This window comes from Pelodiscus sinensis, chromosome 8 (genome assembly GCF_049634645.1).
Source record: "Pelodiscus sinensis isolate JC-2024 chromosome 8, ASM4963464v1, whole genome shotgun sequence".
Classification (NCBI taxonomy): Eukaryota; Metazoa; Chordata; order Testudines; family Trionychidae; genus Pelodiscus; species Pelodiscus sinensis.
Window position 1 is genome coordinate 61,090,084 of NC_134718.1, and position 25,370 is coordinate 61,115,453.

At 41.5% G+C, this 25,370-nt stretch overlaps 1 protein-coding gene across 2 annotated transcripts in view; it reads left to right on the top strand.

Annotated features, from left to right (window-relative positions):
* SHTN1 (shootin 1) overlaps nt 1-25,370 on the top strand; it is a 111,001-nt gene that overhangs the window by 41,791 nt on the left and 43,840 nt on the right. For both annotated transcript variants that reach the window (XM_075935384.1, XM_075935385.1), the window contains exons 8-10: nt 2,993-3,087; nt 21,869-22,015; nt 24,647-24,800. In XM_075935384.1, coding sequence (XP_075791499.1) covers nt 2,993-3,087; nt 21,869-22,015; nt 24,647-24,800 — 396 coding nt within the window. The remainder of the gene's footprint in view (nt 1-2,992; nt 3,088-21,868; nt 22,016-24,646; nt 24,801-25,370) is intronic.

The following is a 25,370-nucleotide window of genomic DNA, read 5'->3' on the forward strand; positions in this document are numbered from 1 at the left end:
AGTAAGTAGATCCTGCAATATCCTCCCAAAATCTTCCAATTCAGGCTATTACCGACCAAAGGGCACAGTAAGTTTCAGAGGCCATGGTCGTCTCACAGAATATTCTCCAACCAACTCTGGACCGTTACATCATGAAGAGACTATTAAGTTTATCAGATGGCATGTGTCACACTGGTACATGGATGTGGTCTCCCAAGTAGCTAAGATTCCAGAAAATGTATGACATCATAGGAAGATGTATATAGGATCAGCATAGTCTGTGCCCTTGTGTGTTTGCCTTGTGGGTGTACCCTAAAATAGCGGCATGATGCACAGTACCTAGGAAGTATTTGCTGGTGTGTTGGGATGGATGAAAGCAATAGCTCTTCTTAAAACCTTCTACAATGTTTTGTTGAAATTTCTTCCTGTGCTTGAGCAAAAGGACAATCCGTCTTCCCATATTTGAAGTTTGTACTCAGAGTATCTAATGGAGTAGGCTACTAACAGCCAAAAGCCTAGCTCAGCGATATCTTTGAAATGCCCTTCTACCTTTAAGATAGGATACGTAGGCAGACAAAATTACTTTATCATAGACTGATCCCTCTGTACTTTGAGTGAGCTAGCAAAGTGCTACAGATTACTGATTTGCTAGTTGTAATGTACTATATTCCTGTTAGCTTTTGAATACTGTACAACTCTGTTGCAGAGTTCTGTAGAGGTAGAATCAATACATTATTTTGGCCAGGAATGGTGAATTATCTTAAGTTTTTCTCATTGTTTTGTTTAAGAATTTTCCTTTTTGTGTAATTTGAAAATCAGTTGGATTTTAGCAGCCTATAATCCACGTCACAAAGTACCACTGACAGTGCTTTGCTTTAGACACAGTTAAGCTTGTCTCCATAGAGGCAGGGGATTTACTGAGGGTGGTGTTAGAAATTGTATGTCATTACTCTTGGAACCTAGTCCTTAGTCAGTTAGAACTGAAGTGCATTGAGAGAACAATGTGTGCAAGTAGTCATTAAGAGACTTTTTTTTTAAAGAGTTTATTGATATTACCCGCAGGTCAGGATTGAGGTGGATGGGCAGAACAATATGAGGAAGCTTGCACACTACACTGCCTGACTTCACTATGGCTAATTTTTTAGCCTGCAATATCAGTCTCATTTGCATGACCATTGTTTTAACATATTGCATTCAACTGTACTGATAATACTTTTTGGTGGCAATCTTATTGGTCTCTGATGTAAAGTGACTCCTTGATACGGAGCCACTAATGTCAGTTTTCTGGAAATACACGCTGCTTTACCAAATGCGCAACAATCTTTTATGGATTGTGTATTATGCTTATGGTGCATGCTGACGTGGGGAAATAGGGGCCCTGTGCTCGTTACCGGGTTATTTGAGTCCAAGTATGACAAAGTAAGTAGATACTGTGCACTTTCTTATTCCTTCAGTAATAAGGGAGTGGGGAAATGGGCGGAGCCTCAGCTTATCCCCTGCTCGCTGGCATGCAACAATGAAATGACAATCTCTGTCTAGAAATACTGCAGCATTGTTACCAGAGAAAGAGGGAGAGTGGAGAGGGGAAAACAAAACAAAACAGAAGCTCAGAAAAAAATCAGCCTAATAGCCTCATGGAAAATAGGAATTAAATTTAAGCCTGTAGCCTGTCATGGATTTGTTTTCAACTAGCTACAAAGATGGGTGCCATTATAAAAGCATGGCTGGATGGATGGTGTTAAGGGATAGCATACTAAGTAGGCCTTAACACATGAAGAATTATGTTTGGAAATTGAAACAGTTAATTTATAGAATTCACTATGGTACGAAGTCACCTTCACACCATGACCTATTTCATTGGCAGTACGTGAGACAAATAATAGAAATAATGTCCTTTTTATTGTTTATATAACAAGAGACGTCCCAAAGTACTTTCCCAACATTACAACGCATAGGGTGCATATGCATGCATGGGGAGCATTTGTGCATCTGTGTTCTAGGGATGTTAAAAATCATGTATTTGGGGAAATGTGTAACCACTGAAATTTTTAGTGGTTACACATTTTCATGCAGAGGGGCAGGTGAGAACTGGCTTTTAAGCCGGGTTTTAAGCTGGCTCCCTGCGAGCATTGGCTCCTGTCTCCTCGCCCCCTTTATGCCTCCACTGCTGCCTCTGTCGGAGGTGGCCTCTGGAGCCAGACTGTGCGGAGAGCCAGCTTAAAAAACAGCTTCCCATGAGCACCAGCTCTCACCTCCCTAATACAAAGGCAGCAAGGGAAGGTGGTGCATGTAACCATTAAGATTAATCGATAAATTTGGGCTTATCGGTTAATCATGTAAATGGATACATGCTGACAACCCTACTGTGAACACACACAGATGTGCATAAAATGTAAGTAAATTGTGTGTGTCATTTCATCTGCCATTGAAAGGTAGCACTCGCTGTGTGGAATTTAGCTATATAACTGTCCGTAGCAACACTATACAACAGTTTAGGACCATAAGAAAATAATGCAGTACCTAATGGTTCCGTGTTATAAAGTTCAATATCTAATGGTTCAATGGTATAAGAAGGAACTTTTGGAGGAAGAAATCGAGGGCAAACCAAAGTCAGAGTAACACAAGTGGTTGAAAATGAATGCAGAAATATCAACCCATAGAACTGTTTTATATTTTTTGTAAGGACTCAAAATATACTGAGCAGTCTTGGCCTATGCCTTGTCCAGTAGGCTTTTAGCATTAATGCGCAGGAATAGTGTCCCTAGCCTGTGTTTGTCGTGGGCTGGAAATGGAAAACAGGAGGGGCATCACTTGATGTTTACCTGTTTCTGTTCATTCCTTCTGTGGCATCTGGAATTGGTCACTGTTAGAAGACAGGATACTGGGTTAGATGGACCTTGGGTCTGACCCAGTACGGCCGTTATGTTCTTATAAAACAAACTGTGTTTTTGTTAATTTTTTTCCTAGCCTTTTAAAAATTCATTTTGTCCTTTTGTTTTGGTTTTTTAAATAGTGTCTGTACTGGCAGTGGAAGAATATGAAGAACTCCAGGAGAACTTTGAGTTGGAAAAGAATCTACGGAAGAAAGCAGAATCATTTGCACAAGAGGTGAGTAGCTCTTATAGAAATCCTGTAGATGAAGCAATTCCATACAATATGGATCTTGTAAAATACAAACAGGGTTTTGCCTGACTTATAGCTAAGGAGAACACGTTTAAGGAGAACACCAAATATTGCAAGAATCACAATAAAATAAGAATTGGCAAAACTGCAGTGTGGTCAACAGTAAAAGCATGTTCGGTCCGATTGGAAATGTCTGTTCCATTTTTAACACATGGGCTCAGGCAAATAGAATGTGCTATCCGGGGTGCAAAATTTCTTTTTATCTTTTTAATCAATTATTTCATGAAATTTCTGCTTGATTACTTCTGTGTATCTAACTACACCGACTGTGCTAGTGATCATATTGTGAGGGCATTTTTTCATGGGAAAATATGGAAGGGAGTGGATATGTTTTCTGTTTGGTGTGTTTGCCAATTACACCTTTTGTCTTGGCCCAGGTATTCATAACACTTCATAGATGAATAGAGTCATAGAAGAAATTATTTTAAAAGAGAGCCAAAAAAGCCCCCAAGCTTTGTTGGTCTGAGAGCCTTAGGTAGGCTATGAATGAACTTAAAGACCTGTGGGTTCTTTAGCAGAAGATGATGATACTGTGAATGTAACCCACAATCACATAGTTCTGTGTTGTCATCCTCTTGCTAGTGATTGGACCATATGCAGAGGTATACCCGTGGCTAGCAGAGCTGGATTTCTTAGCTCAGTTGGTGGAGGCACATGCTTGTAGAACCAGAAGTCCAAGGTTCAGTTTCCCCTCCCTGCAACCCATAAGTCAGGAGATCTGTGTTGAAAGCATGGAGGGCATTCCAGCTCCAAAACTAGTGTGCATTGCTGTTGTGCACAGCAAATGACTCTCTAGTTCCTGTTCAGCTGTGTATTTGAATAATTGAACTAACTATTCATTCATACAAATATTCAAGGAGAAAGAGAAGAGATTCAAAGACAAGGTTGCTATGTTCTGCCAGATTCATTAATTCATTCATCTAGGGCTAGATATTGAAGGGTAATGAGATACCTTAAGACACAGATGGATGCCTAGCAGGATTTTCAAGAGTATCTCGGCATTTAACTCTCAATGATTTCAAAGATATAACAGTTTACTTCAGTGTAGGATATGTTCCATTGACTTCCATGCGATGGCTTCAGTGAATATGGAGTACTCATGTATTTAAGGCTTTGCAGGATTGAACTCTTTATGTATACATGAATGACCTTTAGTGCCTTTGAAAGCAGTATGGGAAAAAAAGGCTAGAGAAGGAGACCAATGTTTACCAAAGAAGGGTCAATAGTAGCTTTGTTTAGTTAGGGATGTATCTTAACAACTTGCTGTGGGCTATTTTCGTGTATCTATCTCGGGTGTCAAGTATCAGAGGGGTAGCCATGTTAGTCTGAATCTGCAAAAGCTGTGAGGAGTCCTGTGGCATCTTCAGTTAGTCTATAAGGTGCCACAGGACTCCTCGCCGCTATCTTGGGTGGGTAATCATTTTTGATGGGGGAGCCATTCCAAGAATTTGGTAAGTAGCCAAGGGCCACACTTTTCCATTATATTAATGGAGGAGGTGGGGGTCTGGGATAGAGGTTGGATGCAGAATGGAAGTTGGAATAAGGGATTGGTGTGGAAGAGGGAGAGTGGGGTCTGAGATGGAATTTGTGTGAAGGAGGGGGTTGTGAGCTGGGGCAGTGGACTAGGGTACATGAAGAGAGTACAGAGGTTTCGATTTTGACTTGGCCCAGGAGATTGGGGTGCAGGTTCTGGGAGGGGGTATGGGTCCAGGAGCGGGGGTGCAGAGGGTTATGGGATATGTGAGGTGGGGAACCAGAGGGTTGGGGGAGGAAGGGACTGGGGTGCCAGAGTCTGGCCCTGGTGATAGAGGTTTACCTAGACAACTCCCAGCCAGGAGCCAAGCAGGTTCTTCAGTCAGGCTCCCTGCTTTTCATGCCCCCACCAGCTGCTCAGAGCAGCCAGCTGAAGGGGACGTGTGGTTCTCTGAAGGCTGCAAGCCTGAGACAGGGGGAGGGGAAGCACTTTGCATGCTATCTGTTCTTCAAACAGGCAGCTCTCATTGGCCATAAATTGGCCAATGGGAACTGCAAGTTTGTGCTGGGGGCAGAGGCCCTTTTCCCCATGTTTGCAGCATTTAGAGATGCACATGTTCCCGCAGCAAGCTTTTCTCAATGGTGTGTGGGAGTGGGGCAGTCAGGGAGGTTGGCTGAGGCTCCCATTGTCCATGGGCCAGATGTGGTGGCTTTGTGGTCCAGATGCTGCCCTCAACCCTTATTTTTTACCTCTCCTGGTTTATCAGTTTGGAGGTGGTTGGTCTGATTGAGGTTTTGGTTTTTTTTCATATATTTATAATGAAAATGAGCAAATGCAGGCATATGCCATCTCGTACATCACAATGAACTTACCAAGAACATGCTATGTTTGCATTCCTGTGCATCATATCCACATTGAAAACAGAAAAGTGAGAACAGGCTGACAGGGAAGCACTCTGAAAAGAAAAGCCTTCATTAGATAGCTGGCAGTTTATCAAGTGCCATTGGCTATAAATTTTTCAAGGCACAGTCCTAATGAATATGTTAAGAACAACCACATGCTGAACTAGATTTGCATCTCATCATACTCCAGGAAAGAGGTCTTAGGATGTTACTGTACTTTTTTTTGTAAGTTCTTCCCTCAGTCCCAGAAACTGTGGAACAATGTTTCAGACACTTAAACTAGTAACAATATAATATGTCTGAGCGCAACAGCAGAGACTTGTCTACATGGAGACTTTGTACACAGCAAGTTGGGGTGTGAATCTGTCACACTTATTTGCCACATGCTAACTGGCCATATGGACCCTGCTACTGTTCTGTAAAAGTTCCATGGTGTACTTTGCCATTATTGCTATTTTGAAATGGGAAACACCCTAATGTGCCATGCACAAAGGCCCAGATTTTTAAAGGTAATTTGGCATTGCTGTGTTGCAAGGATGACCTGAATTGAAGGCCTAAACTGCATTTTAAAATGGGACCTAGGTGGCTACAAACCTGAATCCAATTGACAGTGTGGACCTATGTCTCTATGAAGACAAGCCCATAATTGTGAACCTCTGCTCAGGGCATATTTCAGTCAAGTACCATTGACTTGCTAAACCCTTAATTATTTAATGAACCAGTTTGTAACGAAAGCAGATTTAGATTTAAGTAATAGCCATATGTTAAAAATGCTCTTGTATATGAATCAGTACCAACCAGTGTAAATCTGGCAGCCCCTCCAAAATGATGATGAAAGAACAGTCAAATGGAAAATAAAAATTATCCATTGAAGAAAACAAACATAATCCTTTCTTATATGTTCCTTACACCTTTCCAACCATAAGAACATACGGAAAGAGATTGTCTTTCACGCTTTTCCTTTGAGACAACAGCTTTGGGCTATTTTGGACCAAAAAGGGAAGTGTTTTCCGAAGTCCTGGATCTCTTGAACAAAATCTTGGTAGCAAACCCTCTTCTTTTAGTATCAAGGGACCTGGAGCTTGAATGCTTCAGTTGGTCACAACTATAGAAGCATGGCAAGGGAAGAGGGCCAGACTCAGGTAGTAGCCTCTCTGGTCATTTATGGTGAGTTGAAATCAATGGGAACATTTCCATTGGTTTATCTTTTCTTTAAATAATTTAGAATCAGGGCCTAATTGGTTTCTTATAGATCAAAAACCATACCTGAAACTTTACTTCAGATTACTCAAAACAAAAGCAACTGCAGATGTGTAAACCAAAGTGAATGCTTGCCTATATATATGTAATAAAAATATTTACCTCTAGATTGTGTTGTCTTGCTTTAAATAATTTGTTCTTAGGACATTTTAACTTACTCATCACATGTAAGAGGAAGTTCTTCTCCACACAGCGCATAGTCAATCTGTGGAACTCCTTGCCTGAGGAGGTTGTGAAGGCTAGGACTATAACCGTGTTTAAAAGAGAACCAGATAAATTCATGGATAAGTCCATTAATGGCTATTAGCCAGTACGTGCGGGTAAGGAATGGTGTCCCTAGCTTCTGTTTGTCAGAGGATGGAGGTGGATGGCAGGAGAGAGATCGCTTGATCATTACCTGTTCAGTTCACTCCCTCTGGGACACCTGGCATTGCCCACTGTCGGCAGACAGGATACTGGGCTGGATGGACCTTTGGTCTGACCCAGTATGGCCATTCTTATGTTCTTATGTACTACAGTTAAGTGGCAAGCATCAATTTTCCTCTTTTAAGTTGTCTTGGACTATACAGTTGCTGCTGTTTTATTTCCATTTTTTTTACCTGCCATTATGTCCATGTAATATTTATATCCTGATCAACATATAGGATTACTAATCATCACCCGACATACCCTACATTTTACCAGGTCTTTCACACTTCGTACCATTGCTTTAATTTTCCCTTCTGAAGTCCAGCACAGTTATTTACTTCTGAATACTGGATTATGCAGAGAGAGTTCCATCTAAGAGTTTTACCTCTGTCAGAGATAAGTAATGTGTGTCTACAGAGCTAGGGTATTTGCCAAAATGTACAAGGGCGTTGTCTGCTGTTATGGGCCCAGAATTTTGAACTGACTGAATAAAAGCAAAACAAATGTACCCACAGAACTGAGATTTTCATAATTAAAATAATTATATGTAAGCTGCTTTTATATAGATTCAAAGTTTGACCTGCAAAGTGTGTTAAACAAACACCGCAGGTATACCAGACCATAAAGGTGAAATTGATGGTAGAAGCTACCATAAAAGTGGAAGTGATTACTTTTTTGACTTAACTGAATTTTGACAATGAAGAGACTAAACAAAAAAAAGGCAAAAAAATTATATTTATAAATTAATTTAGCTACTAAGAGTGATTATCATCTTAAAATCGCTTTATTAATTTTTAACCTAGTGTTACAAACGACACCTAATAATTTTCTTCTCCGATGTCTTTCAGATGTGAGGTTTTTTTTTTTTTTTTTTTCAAGTTTGTTAGCATTTGACAGTATAACCCACTGGTCAGTTTGTATTGCATTTCCTCCTTTGTAGCGAACCCATAGAGAATATGGGTCTGTTACAGCTCTCATATGGAGAGCCTGACTCTCTAGCTCAAGTGCTATACTTAAGCTTTTCAGCACTGGAGGTCCCTGGTTCAATCCCTGATGTGCAAACCAAGATAGCAGCAATTAGTATGAAGTCCATTTTACTGTTACCCCTGTTGATAGTTTGGTTTGCACATAACCAGCAGAGAAAAGAAAAGCATTTTAAAGTATTGGAAAATGTGATCGCAAAATCAGCATTTTCAGATGGATTCAGGGACAGTAGGAGTATATGAAACTAGTTTTAATAATTTTGACATGGATTTCAAGCTGCTATTTCTTTAGTATTCTGAGGAGGTGTTTAATGCATGGGCTACAACCTGCAGTCGCATCCATGCAGGCAGACCTTTGCACTCGTGAAGTTCGGTGAAGCTTCATGTGAGTGCAAGAATCTACTCACACAGCTGATGGCAGAATTGGAATCCGAGAAGGAATATGTTTAACAAAATACAATTTTTAGCATGTTGGTTGGATACAATGTTATAATTACTGCATTATGTTAACTCTGGCATTTCTGACATCACTGATTTCCACAATACCCTAGTTTCCAAGGAATTGCACATGTGGACTTCTGTATTTGCCAGTACTCCTCTCTGTCCCCTCCCCATGGTGGGTGGGGAGGGGTGGAGAGGCCGAGCAGAGACAGAATGTGGGCAGGATTTTGGGGGTGGGGTGGAAGAGGCTGAGTGGGGGTGGAACAGAACAGCAGGTGAGGCTTTGAGGGGCAAAAGGTGGGGCAGAGTGGAGGGCGGGGCCACACTCTGGGCACTGGGGCCCATAAAAGGGTAATCCAGCCTTGTTGGTGCTGAGCCACCTATGGAGTTAGTGCTCAAGCCAGGAACATCTCTTTGGACGTTGTGAAGTACTCTGACATCTCATTTTGTAAGGCAAGTTGTTGGTTTTTTGTTTTTTGGTTTTTTGTTTAGAATTGTAGCATGTGTGTTAAGAAAAATGTTGCTAAATGGCATAGAACTTGCTTTTAGTTTACCAGGAATATACAGGCCAATGGATTCGTTGTGATGAACAGTATTAGGAGTGAGTGTAGACTCTGCTAAAGCCATTTTTTTAATTTTTTTTTCGCTCAAAGTTAATATTAACCATATTTATTGAGAGCTTCAGGGTAAAACCATTCAAAGCATTGGTGCTGGAAATGTAGCCTCAGAGTGTGGGGCTTGTCTCCACTTACAGAAGGGTCGATGCTCTGGGTTTGATTTAGCGGCTCTAGGAAAGATCCGCTAAATCGAATGCTTAGGATGCCCCCTTCAGCCGCAGTACTTCTTGCTGTCGCAGGGACTAAGGGAAGTCAACAGGAGGGTTTCTGCCGTTGTCCTCCTGCTGTGGGGCCGCCTAGGAAAGTCAGTGCAAGATATGTTGACTCTAGCTATACAATTCACATAGCTGGAGTTGTGTATCTTACACTGATTTTCTCTGCCAGTGTAGACCTGGCCTAACATGCATGCGTTGATGCTGAGCCATGAAATAGCATAGTAATGCCAGAATGTACATGTTATCACAGTGCATTTCGGTCTTCTGTATGACTATTTTGTGAGCCTAAAAATATTCTCCTGGCTTTTTATCAGGAGTGGGGATCCTTTTTTGGGTTGGTACTGCTAATCCACGGAAAAATCAGTTAGGAGCTGAACACAAGTGAGAATTGTGTTCAATAAACAAACAAAACCACCTCAGTCGGGTGAAAAGGAGAAAAAACTTAAACAATAACGAATAGTCTTGCAGCACTTTAGAGACTAAAAAAAATGTAGATGGTATCATGAGCTTTCATGGGCACAACCCACTTCTTCAGATGAAGGAGGAGAAGGACACTCCCTACATATTCCCCTTGCACACCAGAGCCCTAGGGGGCCCAGTCTAGTAGATTTTATGCTCCAGTCCCGTGAGGGAATTGGTGGGGGCTGGAATACAACATGGGTTCCCCAATGCTGGAGGAGAGCGCCGAACCTTGGCGGATGGATCTAGGCAAGCCAGCCCCTGGGCCTTAGGTTCCCCATCTCAGATTTAGTTAATAGGGGCTTTTTACCTAGAGGGTCCTTATTTACTTTTAAAAAGAGATTAAACATCTGCATCTCCTCTTAATTTTAGTGGGATATCCCATAGGTGGATATGGAGGACAGGGCCCACCATTTAAAATCTAATCCTCCGTGGTACAATTATGCATCTCCCAGATGACACTCTTAGGGTCTTAGGGTACCATTACTGCAGAGATGGCAGGAGTCAGTAAACCATGCAGGCAGCTGGAACAGAGTGCATTTATGTGTGATGCTCTTTGTGCCCTCTGCCTTTCCTATAAGGGATGAGGATCTGCCACTGAAGTGCAAGCAGTCGGGAGTGGAGTATGTATGCTATGTGCAGGTGAAAGAGAAAATGCGAGAGTGCACATGCATGGGAATGAGTGAACACTTAAAAATCAACGCTTTTGATTAAAAGAAAATCCAATGTAGCTTTAATTATAGTCGTTCTGTTAGCACCACCATAATATGTATTTAGTTAATCAAAAATGATGTAACTTCAAACATTAGAATTCATTCTCTTTAGAGGTTCTAAAGATACTGAGTAAATATTGTCAGCTGTGGTAGGGGGGGCAGGGGAGAAAGAAAAAGGGCTTAAAGTGAGTCATCCTTTGTGAAAGCTACTGGAATCTTCATAAAAGAACTAAATAAATGGCGGGAGTGCGGAGGTGGGGGAAGGGATGGGAGAATGGAAAAATCTGTATCCACCTGAATAAGCCAGGGCTGTTAACCTAGGGATCTTGGCAAACGTAATCAAAATGCTAGTGTCATATTTTAAGAAACATTTTAAGATTCATCAGTTCTTTGTGAAATGCTATACAAGGAAACAAAGGCACAAGGAGGGGATCTTGAAGGCCACAGCTGTAATGTAGAGGCTAGACCTGAAAAGCAGTATTCCACAAAGGAGAGCAAACTGTGTTAGGTACCATGAACACAAATGAAAAGGAAGATATGACAGTCATGGAAGGGGGCGAGGGGAAGGCAGAGCTAAGGATCTTAATGCTGCAGTCACATATGCTCGATAAAATATTTAATACAAAACACGTATTAAGCATATATCTTGCATTGCTGGCACACTTGTAAAGTACTTGTAGTCACTTGGTTAGTATACCTTGTTGGCTCTCATACAATACCTGCACCTGAAATTACTTTTGAAACCTTTCTGAGAAATGAGGAAGTATGTTTCTCCTGGTTAAGAGTACAAGGCTGCTTTATGTTGCCCGTGTCTAAGAAAAATGAGAAACAAGTGGGTTTGTTAGGGCTGCTCTTACTTTGCATATTAGAATGTCTGCTTAAACACATCACTTGGTGAAAGAAGCAGGCTTCTGTAAATGTTTACATTCTGAATAACAGAATGGTTTTCATTCAGCTGGTATATTTTAAGCCAGCGTAGGCTATATCCAGGAGCAAATACACATTTTATAGGCCTCTCTTTAATAGAGTTAAAATAAAACAACCTTGAACCGCACCCTGCATAGAGCTTGCTTTATTTTTCTCTAATTACAGATGAATTTAAGTGTGTGTGTGTGTGTGTGTGTGTGTGTGTGTATAAATCAACTGTACAGTACTGTGTGTGTGTGTGTGTGTATAAATCAACTGTACAGTACAGTGTCTGTATTTAACTTTGTTACCTTCAGGATGCCCCATCTCATTATGGGGCCCTGTGGAAGTGCTGGGTTGTCACTTTATTTACTCCAGGATTGAGCCGTTCTATATAAAAAAGGGCAGATGCTGTTGTTGTTTTTGTGACTCTTAAGAAGGACTATCATAATTGCTACAAATGATGAGGACCTATGCCCCTCATGAGATTGCATGCAATTGAGTCAGAGATCTCAGTGTGTTGCATTAGTGATGAGCTGCACAAAAACTCTTGTTTGGATCCATTAATAGCGTTTGAGTCACTTATAATGACCGTGTGGCATGTCTGCAAGTGGATACTGCAAGACCTCCGCTCCTAAAAAGACTTTTCTGTTATGCATAAGCTGCATCTATGTATTACCAAGGACAGTTAACAAAAGCTGGTGTGTAATAATTATACTTTAATTTTTGATGGTTAATATCTGTTTATTTTTAACCTTTTTTTTTTTACTTTTATCTATTTAAATTTTCACAATTGCAGGGAATTATGGGGGGAAATCAGAAAAGAATTATTTAATGACAGATGTTGAGATTCAAAAAATTAAAGCTTTAAAACACAAATTGTCAACATCTCATGTCAAACTATACAAAGTAAATATTCTTACCTCAAACATTATTTTTTCCAGCTGCATTTTTCTTTGTAAATGTTGATGATCATCTAAGGACATATTTTGTGTGTGTGTGTGTATAAATATGTTGAAATCGACATTTACCAATACGCCTGGAAACAATAATTTAATTCACTGTCTAGCTAGTCAAACTGAAAAGAATTGAAATGGGGAAGGGATATATTTAGGTTGTAGACTCTAAGCTTGGATCTCTGCACCTTCAGAGCATGATACAAGACTAATCTCTCTGATCAAGCTTTCATCTAAGAACAGAGTAGTTAAATGGCCACAGCTGCATGCTAGGAAGTGTATCCCCTAAATCTGATTCCTCTAACATCAGCCATTTAATCTGTAGGGAAGAGGGTTAAGAGATTTTTCTTGTGCCTTGCCAACCTTAGAGGGTCTTCAGTGACATGGCTGAATGACCTCTTTCTGCTGGGGTATTAGAATCCAGTAAACAAACCACCTCTCTACCCTTGCTAAGGTCTTCAGCCCTGGCTTGGGGACCTTTAAAATGCAGCCCCTTATTCAGAGTCTCAAATAAGCCCTGTTTCCTTCTTCAGGTTTACACCACTTTACCTATAGCAGTTAGGCCAGCTCAGTATTCCAGATTCCAATGCAGTTGCTACCTGCACAAAACTCTCTCCCTCCCTCCCTCCCTCCGGGGGCACCCACTTCCTAAGGCTCAAAGCATAAACCTGTTAATTTAAATACTATCCCCTTATCCAATTCCTAGAGCTCAGGACATAATTTCCTGTGGGTTTGTGGGGCCTTTTATCAGTGAAAGAGCTTTACACTGTAATATCCTTACTCTCTATTTATTAACAGTTATCAAGAAAGCAGGATACACATTGCTTAAAAAAAAAAAAAAAAAAAAAAAAAGCACCCATGGTCAATCTTAATCAAGGAGACAGACTTTCCCTGTTTGCCAAGCAAGGTTAGTCTCCTCATCTGGATTCTGGTTGCTATATGACATGGTCGTGCACAGAATCTTGAGCTGTGTCTTGGAGGTGAGATTGTCATCTTTTTTTTCCAGGTCTTTCCTTCTTATTATTCTGTTGCTTCTTTCTGCTGGTCATCTTCGACTCCAGCTTATATATTGAAACTTGAGAGTCCTGCTTAGCTATATCCTAACCAATTATTTTACCTAGATTTTACTAATCAGTCCCACCATATTATAACATAATTCCTTTACCAGTTATATCCTACCATCTTAAATGATTTGCACCTAGCAAAATAACTATACAGAAGACTTGGCAATTAAAAAAACAGATATACAGACAAACAATAGGGGAGTGGGACCGTAAGGATCAACCAATAAAGAAATGAGGATCATTACTTTCTACTGAAGCAATAGAACTGAGGCTTATAAGCATAAGAGACAATTTTCACATCAGTGGATCTTTTCATATGCTTAAAGTTAAGCATGAGTTTGTGTTTTGCTAACTTGAGGCCTGCATGCAGAACCCAATTATTAGCTTTCCCAGAATTATACTTTGTACATGTGCGCACCCGCTTAAAACTCAAAAAGTTCTGTAGCCCATGCTGGGCTGAGGAAAGTTGAGTTTTTTAATAGGTCAGTATCCAAACAATGAATTTCTTACTGTTTAAATTAAATGTTCCTTTCTAAATTCTTCCATTTAAAAAAAATGCTATGTGATTTGCTGCTGTAATATTTTTATGCAGTGTAGCAGGCAAAGTAGTCCAATTCTTGGTCTGTGCTACAAATGAACAGTTTCAAAGCACATTTTCATAAATATTCTCTTTAGGAAACATTGGACTAAATTGTATGGTACTTTACATCAGTGCAAATGCAAACTAACCTCACCATCATTAATGCTATATAATGCTCTTTTAGGCTTCAGTGTGGTGGGATCATAGTAGTGTCCAAACAATGCAAAACAGCATCCTCCAACCAGCCCATTCCCACTGTGGAGAAGTAGATGAAAGGTTCCTTTAAAATGTAAGATAAGGAGGTAAACCTCTTAGACCTAACTCTCACTAGATCCCACAGTCCCACTTGTTCATGGCCCCAGTGTTCACGTAAAACTATGAAGCCATAGTGTATTAACTGCAAAGGGCATCTGTAGCTCAGGGTTGTAACAAAGCATAGTTAAATGTTCCTACTCCATCAAGGTGACTTTTCAGTTCTTTGGGATCTGCAGTGAGTGGATCAAGTAGCGGTCCTGAGAGTTTGAAAACGGAGTCTATGAGTAGCTTGGCAGGGAGTTAGAATCTTGCTCTTGTTTTCTTATGGAGGTGTTATTTTTGAAAGTCTCCAAATTCTGGATGTTACCTAGATGCAGCTCAGAGTTCTCAGAGTTAAATTTTAACTCTTCTAACCAGCAAGAATTCCCAGTTCAAATTCAGCATCAGCATCAACAACAAAAGCAAGTGCATGGGATGCAGCATTGTGTAATGGTCAGAGGAGTTGTCACCTCGGAGGAAATCCTAGTCCCACGGATGACTCTGGTAAAACTCCATTGATTCTTGTCTCAACTCTGCCATTGGATTGGTACTTGACCAAGTGGCAGTCTTTCTCTTCCACAGATTCTCTATTTATAAAATTGGAATAATGACATTTAGCATCTGTAATATAACAGGTGGCCTAGGGGCACCACTGTGAAGGTCAAATCAGGGCAAACTGCTTAAAACCAGGCCTGCTTGCAGCCCAAGACTGGGATCCTTCCTATAGGGCTCCAAACTAGTCACACACACAACTTCAGCTACAAGTCTAGCCAGCAAAAAGTTGTACAAGAAAATCCCCTTAGACGTTCCAGCTTTACATGTGCCACAACCAGCACCATTCCTTACACTGGTGAGAGGTTATAAAAACCAGTCTCACCAAATCTGAACTGGTTCTATCAGTCCTAAAGGACCACCCACAGTCCCCGGTCAGTTTATACCTCAGATCTTACCCAAAAGAGCATGCTGAGCCAATTCTTTAGCATCTAAAATCTAAAGTTTTATTGATTTTAAAAAAAGAAAGAAAAGGTTGAAAGTAGGATTGTTAAAGCACATTACATACACCAATCACACATATGTTCTTGATGCAGGCTCTTAGCAGAGAAGTAACAAACTACTAGCTTAAAGTCTCTGAAGTATATCCTGTGTTAGGCTGGGTCAACAAATCCTTCCTGGCCTTCTGTCCGTAGCAAGGATACTTCTGAAGTCAAAAGCAGGATTGAAGGCAAAGATGGAGGAACCATCAGGATCCCTCCCAAACTGGACCTGATCATATGTTCAAGTGACCTGTCCAAATCCTTTTAGGCAGGCAGCCATAGTGTGCCTGCTGGTCTGCAGGTTCCCAGCCGCACTCCTCAGGTGTTCATTGGCAACCTTCAGAGCCATTGTCCACGCAGCATCGTTTTTCAGCACAGTTATTCACTGAATAACCACTCCTCCCAATAGGTGGTCGACACCTATTGCTGTCTCCCAGACAGAACATTTAAAATATAAGTACAAAGCTCATATTCATAACTTCACATATAAACATTATACACGTATATGAGTAGCATGGACAGAATCATCTAAGCATAAGCTTTCATTAGACACTTCACTTGGCCCACTTGGTACAGAATTTGGGGCAAACGTACAACAGTGGGTGCAACAATGATCTGCATTTGCCTGTTACAACTGAATAACGTGACAGCGTCCTCCATAAAACACGTTTAAATCTTTGGATGATGTGCCTTTTATCTTTATCAATCTACTCTTCTCTGTAAATCTTCTTTAGCTGTAATAGTGGTTTCAGTAGATTCTCCCTAGTGCTGGCTTATGCTTCTAGTATTGATTGGGATGTTCTACAGATAATTGTCTGACAAGTGGTGAAGTCAGAACTAATCCATCAGTTACTTAAATTCCATCACAGATCACATAATCTCTTCAAGTAGATCTTTTGCTCTGTCAACAAACACGTTGATATTTTGGTGCTAAATACAGGATTTTGTGCAGTTGAAATTTGTTTTAACTAGCGGTTCCTGGGAACTTAATTTTTTATGTAATAAAAATGAATGTCTTTTATTTAGTGCAGATGAACTGACCTCCCAAGTTAGGGTAGAGTCATATTTTCCCCTCACTTATTCTGTTTTTTCCATCTTATCTATCCTATTCTGTTTTGTTCACTTAATTTAGGGCCTGATCTTGCAAATACTTATGCATAGCATGATATGGGACTACTCATGTTGAATAAATTACTCTCATTCATGATTACAGAGTCAGGCCCATACATGATAAGTATTTTTAAAATCTACATCTCCCTTTATCCATATTTTGTAAGCACTAGGCACAGCATTTATCATGCTAATAAAGTAGAATTAGTCAAAAAACCCAGGCAATTTTCTGTGAAACTTTTTGAACAAAATGTTTTCACTCATTTTTGTGTTTGAAAGTTTTTTTGATTTTCATAGGAAAACCTTGAGATAAAATTAATTGAAATTTTCTCCTCTCCTCCTCTCCCCCCAAACTTTGCTAAGTGGCTAAATTCTAATGTTTTATGTTTTGGATTTTTCAAAATCTGATATAGTCTGAAAAAGCTAGCATGCAAAAAGCAACCTTCCCTAAACTTATAGCCATCATTCATTCCTTTAAATTTGTTGGTAAAAAAGGAATGAAAGTAGAGAGGTGTGGAATTAAAAAAAAAAAAATCTAAAGTAAAAATTTTCATTTTGCTTTGAAACTTGTCAGGAAAATTTTGAAACATTTTTTTTCCACCTGTAAGCACTGTTGTATTTTGACAAAATCCTGTTTTTCATTAGGAAAATGTTTTGACTGAAAAACTGTGACCAGTTCTGTTAGTAATATATTGTAAGCACCTTAATTTGCATTGATAAACATTTTCCACAACAGAATTATAGAGAAATAGTTATGCTGTTTTCTCATGTTTCTGTCTTTTCAGAGAAGACTTAAATTCTCTGGGGGTAACTATTCTGTATGACTCAGGCCATGTCTTCACTTTCCAGATATCAATCTTCTGGCATTTGATTTAGCAGGCCTAATTAAGTCCCGCTAAATCAAATGCTGAGGGAGGCTCTGGTCGGCAGCAGTACTCCTTGTGACTGCGCCTGTCAGCCTCCCTCTGTGAAGATGGTGCCAAGCTCGGTTTAAGATAAGATAAGCCTACTTCAGCAACATATTTTTTATAGCTGGAACTGCATACCATAACTTGACCTTCTGGGTCTAATGTCGACTTAGACTTAGTGACTTTGTTCTGTGGAATTATTGGTTTCAAGTTTCCGTTTGCCAAATTGATATTGAGTCCTGATTCTTCTTTTACTTTCCTCTCCTTTAAACCACTAACACAAGTGCAAAGCAAGTGTTAAATGCTGCCATGTTTCTCATAGACTTTAGTAGAGCTGAATCAGATCCTAAAGCACAACTTGGGGTTTAGGGCAATTGAAATTCAGGGATCAATTTAATTCCATTACTCTACTTATAGGATACTAAGCTCCCGTTGGTAAAGAATTAAGTCATCTTGGGTTATGTAGCTTCTGAGTAAAGCGTACTCTCTTGTTCCAATAAATCAAGCTTGTAATTCTTACTGGAAATGTATTATCACAGTTTAAGGCTGTTGTCATGCTCTCCATTAATAACCTTTATTTCCATAGGTTTATGGAGGAATTCTAAAATGTTGATAGACTGAAATTAGCCGTAAATTATTTCAGTACAGAAACCATTTTAAATGCACACATTTGCAGTGTTGCTTCACACTAGTATAACTGAAAAATGACACCCTGCTAATGATTAGCCCATCATATAGTCTAATTGCTCTTATATTGTGCAAATCAAAATAACACGACACAGAAATTAAACCTTTTAAAAGTGGCTTCTGTTCATGTACAATAACTGCTTGCTGGATTTTCAGTAAGGCTTTTTTTGAGATCTTTACAGAAGTTTTCACTCTGCTTCTAATTTAGTGCCTGCAGTAAACTGCAGGTAGCATCAATTATAGGCACAAATGAAAGGATTCGGGCAACTAGCTACCAAGAAATCCCAGATGTAGAAATGTGGGTGTTAAATTCAAGCAGTTTTTCTAATCCTTTATTTTCCAAAATATGTGAGCAAGAGTGTCACCTCATTGGAGTCAGTAGGGACCAGCCTGGACAGACCACTGGGTCCATGCAGGACCTCATGAATGTCAGTGGGTGCCATATAGCAGCAGTTCCCAGCAGCCAGGCTGCAAACAGCTAGTTGCCAGGCTGTGGCGGCTGTTGGAGCTCAAGCCTGCTGTTCCTCCAGCAGCTGTGGTGGCTCAGGCGGGACTGCAGGAGGCAGAGAAGGAGGTGCCTCCCCACTCTGTGCTTGGGGAGGGAGGGGGCATGAAGGAGGAGGGAAGCACGCACGCTGCCAACAGCCGTTCCCCCCTGCCCGCATGGCTGCTTTTGTCAGTGGCAGCAGGAGCAGGTGGAGCAGGAGGCACCTCCCAGGTCTCGGCGCTTCCCCCCCCCCCGCACAGCTGCTTTTGCCGGTGGAGGCGCTGGGGCTGAGGCAGAGTAGATGGCGCCTTCTCCTCCTCCCCCGCTTGTGTGGCCACTTTTGTCAGAGGCAGCTCTGGGGCTGACGCAGCAGCAGGAGGAGGTAGAGCAGGAGGTGCCTCCTTCGCTCCTGCCCCCATATTGGTGGCTGGTCAGAGCTCCACACTCTCCTCCCTTTTATCTGATGGTAGAGGATGTTGATCAGCACGGGACCCCGCTGCCGCTGTGGCTTTGCTCCCGGTGTCCCTGGTCTCCTGGAGACGGTCCCCAGCAGACCAGGGACACCCGGAGCAAAGCCGGGGAGGCAGAGGGGTCCCGCGCCTCTGAGGCTTTGCTGTGGCAAAGCTGGGGAGGCACGGGACCCTGCCGCCGCTGCGGCTTTGCTTCCAGTGCCTCTGGTCTGCTGGGGACCATCTCCAGCAGACCAGGGACACCGGGAGCAAAGCTGCAGCGGTGGCGGAGTCCCGCGCCTCTGAGGCTTTGCCACAGCAAAGCCTCAGAGGCACGGGACCCCTCCACCTCCCCGGCTTTGCTCCAGGTGTCCCTGGTCTGCTGGAGATGGTCCCCAGCAGACCAGGGGCACCCGGAGCAGCTTTTCTCGCCCCGGAGGTCGAGGTGGCGGGACCGCTGCGCTCTGGGCGGTCCCGCTGCCTGCGAGCTCCGGGGCGAGAGCCCTGGTCGTAAGTGCGGATCCGACATAAGTCGGATCCGCGTAACTCGGGGACTGCCTGTAGTCATAGTTTCTTCTTCACTGAATACTTTTAGTTCCTTAGTGCCTTTGTCCCTGCATAGCTGTACCCAATGAGATGTTCTTTGTTGGCTTTTTTAATATTAAGCCCACATTGCTTCTCTCTGTTCTTGCACTCAGATTGCATTTGTGAGTCATCTCGGGCCAGTCTACATAGAAGAGCTACAGCAATGCAGTTGTCTCAGTGTAGTTGTCACTGAAATGCTTTTGGTGAAGACGTTCTAAGCTGATGGGTAGAGCTCTGCAACTCTGCGGATATACTCTTTATATCTGCAACTTTCTGCATCTCTGGATATGGACGCGGATATATTTACAGATACAGATGTGGATGTGGATACAAATTTTATATCAAGAACCCTGCAAATTTGTGGATATCCACTTAATATCCATAGATATGGATGCAGACATCCACAGTTCATTTTTGTAGATGTGGATACAAATTTAGTATCCACACATTGCTCTAACGATGGCGAACATTCCCCGGTTGGCATAATAAAGCATTTCTGTGAGAAATAACAGCGACGTTGATGGCAGAAGCTCTTCTGCCAACATATTACTGTTGACATCGGCTCTTAAGTTTGTATAACTTACGTCACTCAATGAGATGGCTTATTCACGCCCTTAAAGTTATACCAAAGTAAGTAGTAGTGTAGATGAGCCTGTTAAGTTCAGCAGTTAGCTGAACTTAATAATAAAACATAATGTGAATGGTACCAATAGAGTGCTAGATAGAAACTTGCAGAAGTCAGTTAAATAAAAAATACAGACATCTGATTGCATTTTTTTTAATAACATACAGTTAAGTCCAATAATAATGGATTGGAAGAAATGGTTTGTCAGAATGTTGTGCTGATAACTTTGGCCGGGAAATAAGCAGTGAGGGAAACTGTCAAGATTTCATGGAGCTTGTATTTATAATAATTTGGTCATAAATCATTGTGCTGAACAATGGATCAATTTTTCAGCAATTTGGGGACAATCACTGTATGCAGGGTGTGTTTTTCATGAATGATTGAAAATGTCTCCTACAGGATAAACGATGGCTGTGCTACATTCAGTGTTCTTATAAGAGATCGCCTCTCTTAGTTATAGCTGTCTTTTCTCCTACAAAGTTCAGTACAGCCCTGTGCGGATAAAAATTGGTATCCTCGTCTGCAAAAAATGATCCACAGATAGCTACATCCCTAGCTTAAAGCAGATATCTGCAGATTTGCAGGGCTGTAAAGATCAGGTTTACTTGGACCATCTTAGATTCCTTGCACACCCAACCCCCCACTGACCTCAGAAACAGTCCCCATCTTAGTGGCTGCATAGAACAGCAGGGATAGCTCCTTGGAGAATTTTATTACAAGAGAGCAGAATTCTTCCTGGAGCTTTCCAGCAGACAAAGGGAAGTGCCCTCTACATTCGATCTATGTGAAGGCCTGTGCAGTGCTTTTCGAAGGCTCAGTGTCCTATTTAAAAGACCTGGAGTAGTGACACTTACCTGATAATTTTCCCCTCACATTCTTCAAACCAAAACGATCAGCACTTGGGAATGGGAAAGAAGTGGATGGGGATTAAAAGGGGATCAATGGCTTTAAGGGTGAGTCGTAGAGCGTGTATGTGTTCCATTTGTGCTAGCCCTAAATCATGCTAAATGGCACCATCTTCCCAGCGGAGTAGGTATGATGACTGATTACATGGATTTGGGGAGAAATTCACCTTTCTCTTTCTCACAAACATGCAGATGTGCACGTGCACACATCACCCAGTAAATGTGCCTTTTGTTGGGAACTAAGCAAGGGATTGGGGGTGGTCTACCACCTGACCATGGTCACTGTTACAGACCCTCTGCTCTTCTGGCTCCTATCCCAGCGACTGAATTTCTCATTTAGTGAAGAACTGACTTTGTAAGTGCTTGTATACTCGGTGAGCTTTAATCTCTAAAGAGAATATTAATTTAAAGCATCTCAGAACTTAGAGTGTTGCAAACACACAATTTTAATAATAAATGACATCGTTCTCTTAAAAAGGAGGCACTTTATGCACTTAGCTATTGTAAACTTCCTTTTTTCACTCTCTGAGTTTCTTAATCAATGCCAGAGGATTTAGTGTGTTTTATTATTATATATCTGATTCAGGTTAAGTTCAAGTTTGCTTAACTATTCAGTTATTGGTGGAGGGTTTGTTTTTTGGCAGATGTATATTGAACAAAACAAGTTGAAAAGACAAAGTCATCTGCTTCTGCAAAATTCTGCTCCTGATCAGCAGCTTTTGAAAGCTTTAGATGAAAATGCCAAGTTGACCCAAACATTGGAAGAAGAGAGACTTCAGCACCAACAAAAGGTAGTGTAAGATTTTTCAACTGCTACAGGATTTTCGATAGTTTCTCAAACACATATTAATTACCACTTATTAAAAGTTATTAGCAGAGTTAAATGTAGAGATCCAGTCCTCTTCCTATACCCTGTCTCTTTGAGTCGTTGGTATGGTTTGAAAACAAAATCTTTAGTCTTATGACCTATTTCCTTTCTTCAAGACAGCAGGTAAGCACATGCTTAGTTTTAAGCATGTACTTAAAATTGCAGATTAGATTTCAGCATTTTCTTTCTTGAGTCAGTTCTGGAAAGCATGATCCTTGAACACTGAAGGTAAAGGAACGACCTCACTAGCTAGTAGTTATAGGAAGTGCTTAACTCTTATGAACTAGCCACTAAACACAAATCAGAGTATGTGCTAGTCTGGATTACCAAAGCACTAGGAAACCTGAATGGATGATAAATTAGAGTATTGTTTTTTAAATTAACATGGCTGATGTCACATTGACAAGTGTTAGTATGTATATACCATGGGGAAAGCGGTGATTTTTCAGGAAGAAATTAAATGAAGATAAAGTAGGATTCAGATATCTGTGATGGGGAGGTGATTCCAGAGATATAGGAAAATGAGAGCAATAGAAGGAAGTATAAATACCACAATATCGAGGAACTATTGAATAAGATAGAAATGGTACAAAACGCTGTGCATATGGGTGCTCTGGAAAACCCTATTGTTATGAATGGTCTGAGGGAGATGTCATCTTTGATCTTTACAGATCTCTGAAGTAAGACTGTGCAGTATATCACTGTATTAGGGATGTAACAGTGCAGCCATTTAGTTAACCCAGGGGTAGTTAACCCAGGGGTGGCCAACCCATTTAACAAAGAGAGCTGAAACAGCTGCGGAAAAAATGCGAAGAAGCTGCACCAGAATTGTCAAGCAAAAAAAAAAAAAAAAAAAAGGAGGCTACCTCTTTAAGGAGAAAGCAAGCTTAGGCTTTTTCAGCCATATCAGGCTCCTATTGGTAGCCGTCATCTTGGGTGCCATTTTGAATCACTGACCAGGGGAGCTGGGGGTCATGGGAGGGTGGGGTGCAGGAGCGGCTTCATGAGCTGCACTTTTGGTGGGGGAAGAGCTGCATGCAGCTCACAAGCTATGGGTTGGCCACGGCTGACTTAACCTATAAGCATGAGCTTATTGGTTATCATAATGGTTACACGCCACCTCCAAGCCTAGCTCCTAGGGAGCGGCTTAAAAGCTGGCTCCCAGCATGCACTGGCTCCCTGGGAGAAGGGCAGCAGGCAGGAGCCGATGCGCAGTGGGAGCCGGCTTAAAAACTGGCTTCAGGTGTGCACCAGATGCCAGGGATCCAGCTGCCGTCCTGCACTGTGGGCTTTGCAGTCTGATGTTCAAACTGCAGAGCCTGCAGTACAGCTGGCTCCCCAGAAGTGGGGCTGGGAGCTGGCTACCAGTTCACACTGGCTGCCGGTTCTGCTCCCAGGGAGCCGGCTACGCTGCAGTGTAGGCTTTATACGGCAATACCCATAGCACGTAACTGTGTATCCACTAACATTTTTAATGATTACACAGTTTTTAACATCCCTAGAGTTGATGATCATCTCTACCAGCTGAGGAGCTGCACCTAAAACTCACTGTAGTTCTCAGTGTGTGTATATACCATAGGGTAATAGTCCCCCAATTTTTTTGTCCATGAATTCCACCCCACCTCCCAGAAGCCATGATGGAGTCGAGTCCATGGTCAGGAGTGGGGCTGGTGCTGCATCTGGGGACTCAGAGCCAGAAGCAAACCCCTGGAGGAGCTGGGAGCAGAGCAGGTGCCAGTGGCTGAGTCCGTGGCTGAAGAGAAAGAGACTGAGCATGGGGGCTGGCTGGGTCTTTGCTGCAACCCTCTGAATATGTCCCCTCACCTCCCACCCCATAGTTTGGGTATCACTGCCATAGGATGGTGTTCAGTAGCTGCGTACGCATGCACACACACAGAGAGAGCTTGGTAGTTCATCCATTGATAACTGCATGAACCCCTGAAGGAGTGAGTTTTAAAATTATAACCTTTAAACAGAACCAATTAATTTTAGAAAGCACATTAATATTTTCCTCGAATGAAGAAGCATTAAGAAACCATTCAAGTAAGACGATTACATCTCGGCAAAGAGAAGAATGCCTTAGACATTGAGCATTGGCCTGCTAAACCCAGGGTTGTGAGTTCAATCCTTGCGGAGGCCATTTAGGGATTGGGGCAAAAATTCATCAGGCATGGTACTTGGTCCTGCTGTGAAGGCAGGGGACTGGACTCGATGACCTTGCAAGGTCCCTTCCAGTTCTAGGAGATAGGCAATCTCCATTATAAAACTATAAAACTTAGACAGACATTCCTGGTCTGGAGATGTTTGCAAAACAAAATTGGGGTTAGATTAGAAAATTAACAATGAGGTCTTTGTGACTGTCTGTCAAAAATATTTGCTTAAAATAAAATATTTGCTTTTCATTTATTTTACTGCAGTTTACAGTATTCCTGCTAATCTGATATTTTGTAAGGTCTGTAGTGTCTGGTAAATTGCCCATCTATTCATCAAGGCAAAAGACAGACTGAACATTTATTTTTTTATTGTAATAATGTCTGGTGTTTGCCATCTGCAGGTTAAAGAATTAGAAGAGAAGCTAGAAAATGAAGCACTACGTAAGGAGATTGGCTGTCTTAAACAGCAGCTGGAACTTCTGGAAGAAGATAAAAAGGAGTTAGAACTAAAGTGTCAGAACTCTGAAGAAAAAGTTAAAAACCTAAAGCATTCAGGTAAAATCACATAATTAAATTAAGTTTAAAAGTGAAATTCTCTCCAGGGTTACTGGTGCACACTTAATAGATTTATACATAATACTCTTGAGATGAAGCCATGAACATCTGTGCATATCTGGTGTTTCACAGTACGAGCTTCAGCAAATCCACTCAACAAAATGTCCAGAATTTATTTAGTAGAAAAATGTCTAAAACTTTTGTGGCATTATTATGGGCATTCAAACCTTCCTGGAGAATAAGAAGTTAAAGGAACTGCTCTGGTTCAGGCAGCCCTGTCCAGCCACACTTGTAAGGTCTGAAGAAAGTGGAGGTAGGACTTTAAAAAGGGAAGTAAAACAGCTCAGAGGTAGTGGGCAGTGGAAGGGAGCAGACAGTGGCTCTGAGGGAGAAGTGTCCAGGAACTCATTGTCTAAGACCTGACATTGCAGATCTGAGCAAACCCTGTAAAGGAGAGCCAAGTGACTTAGATTGATCTAGGGAGGCTAATGAGGGCAACCGAAATTGCAAATCAGGCCCGGGATTTAAATATCCTGCGCTTGATTTGCATGTTCCTGGCCGGTCGCCATT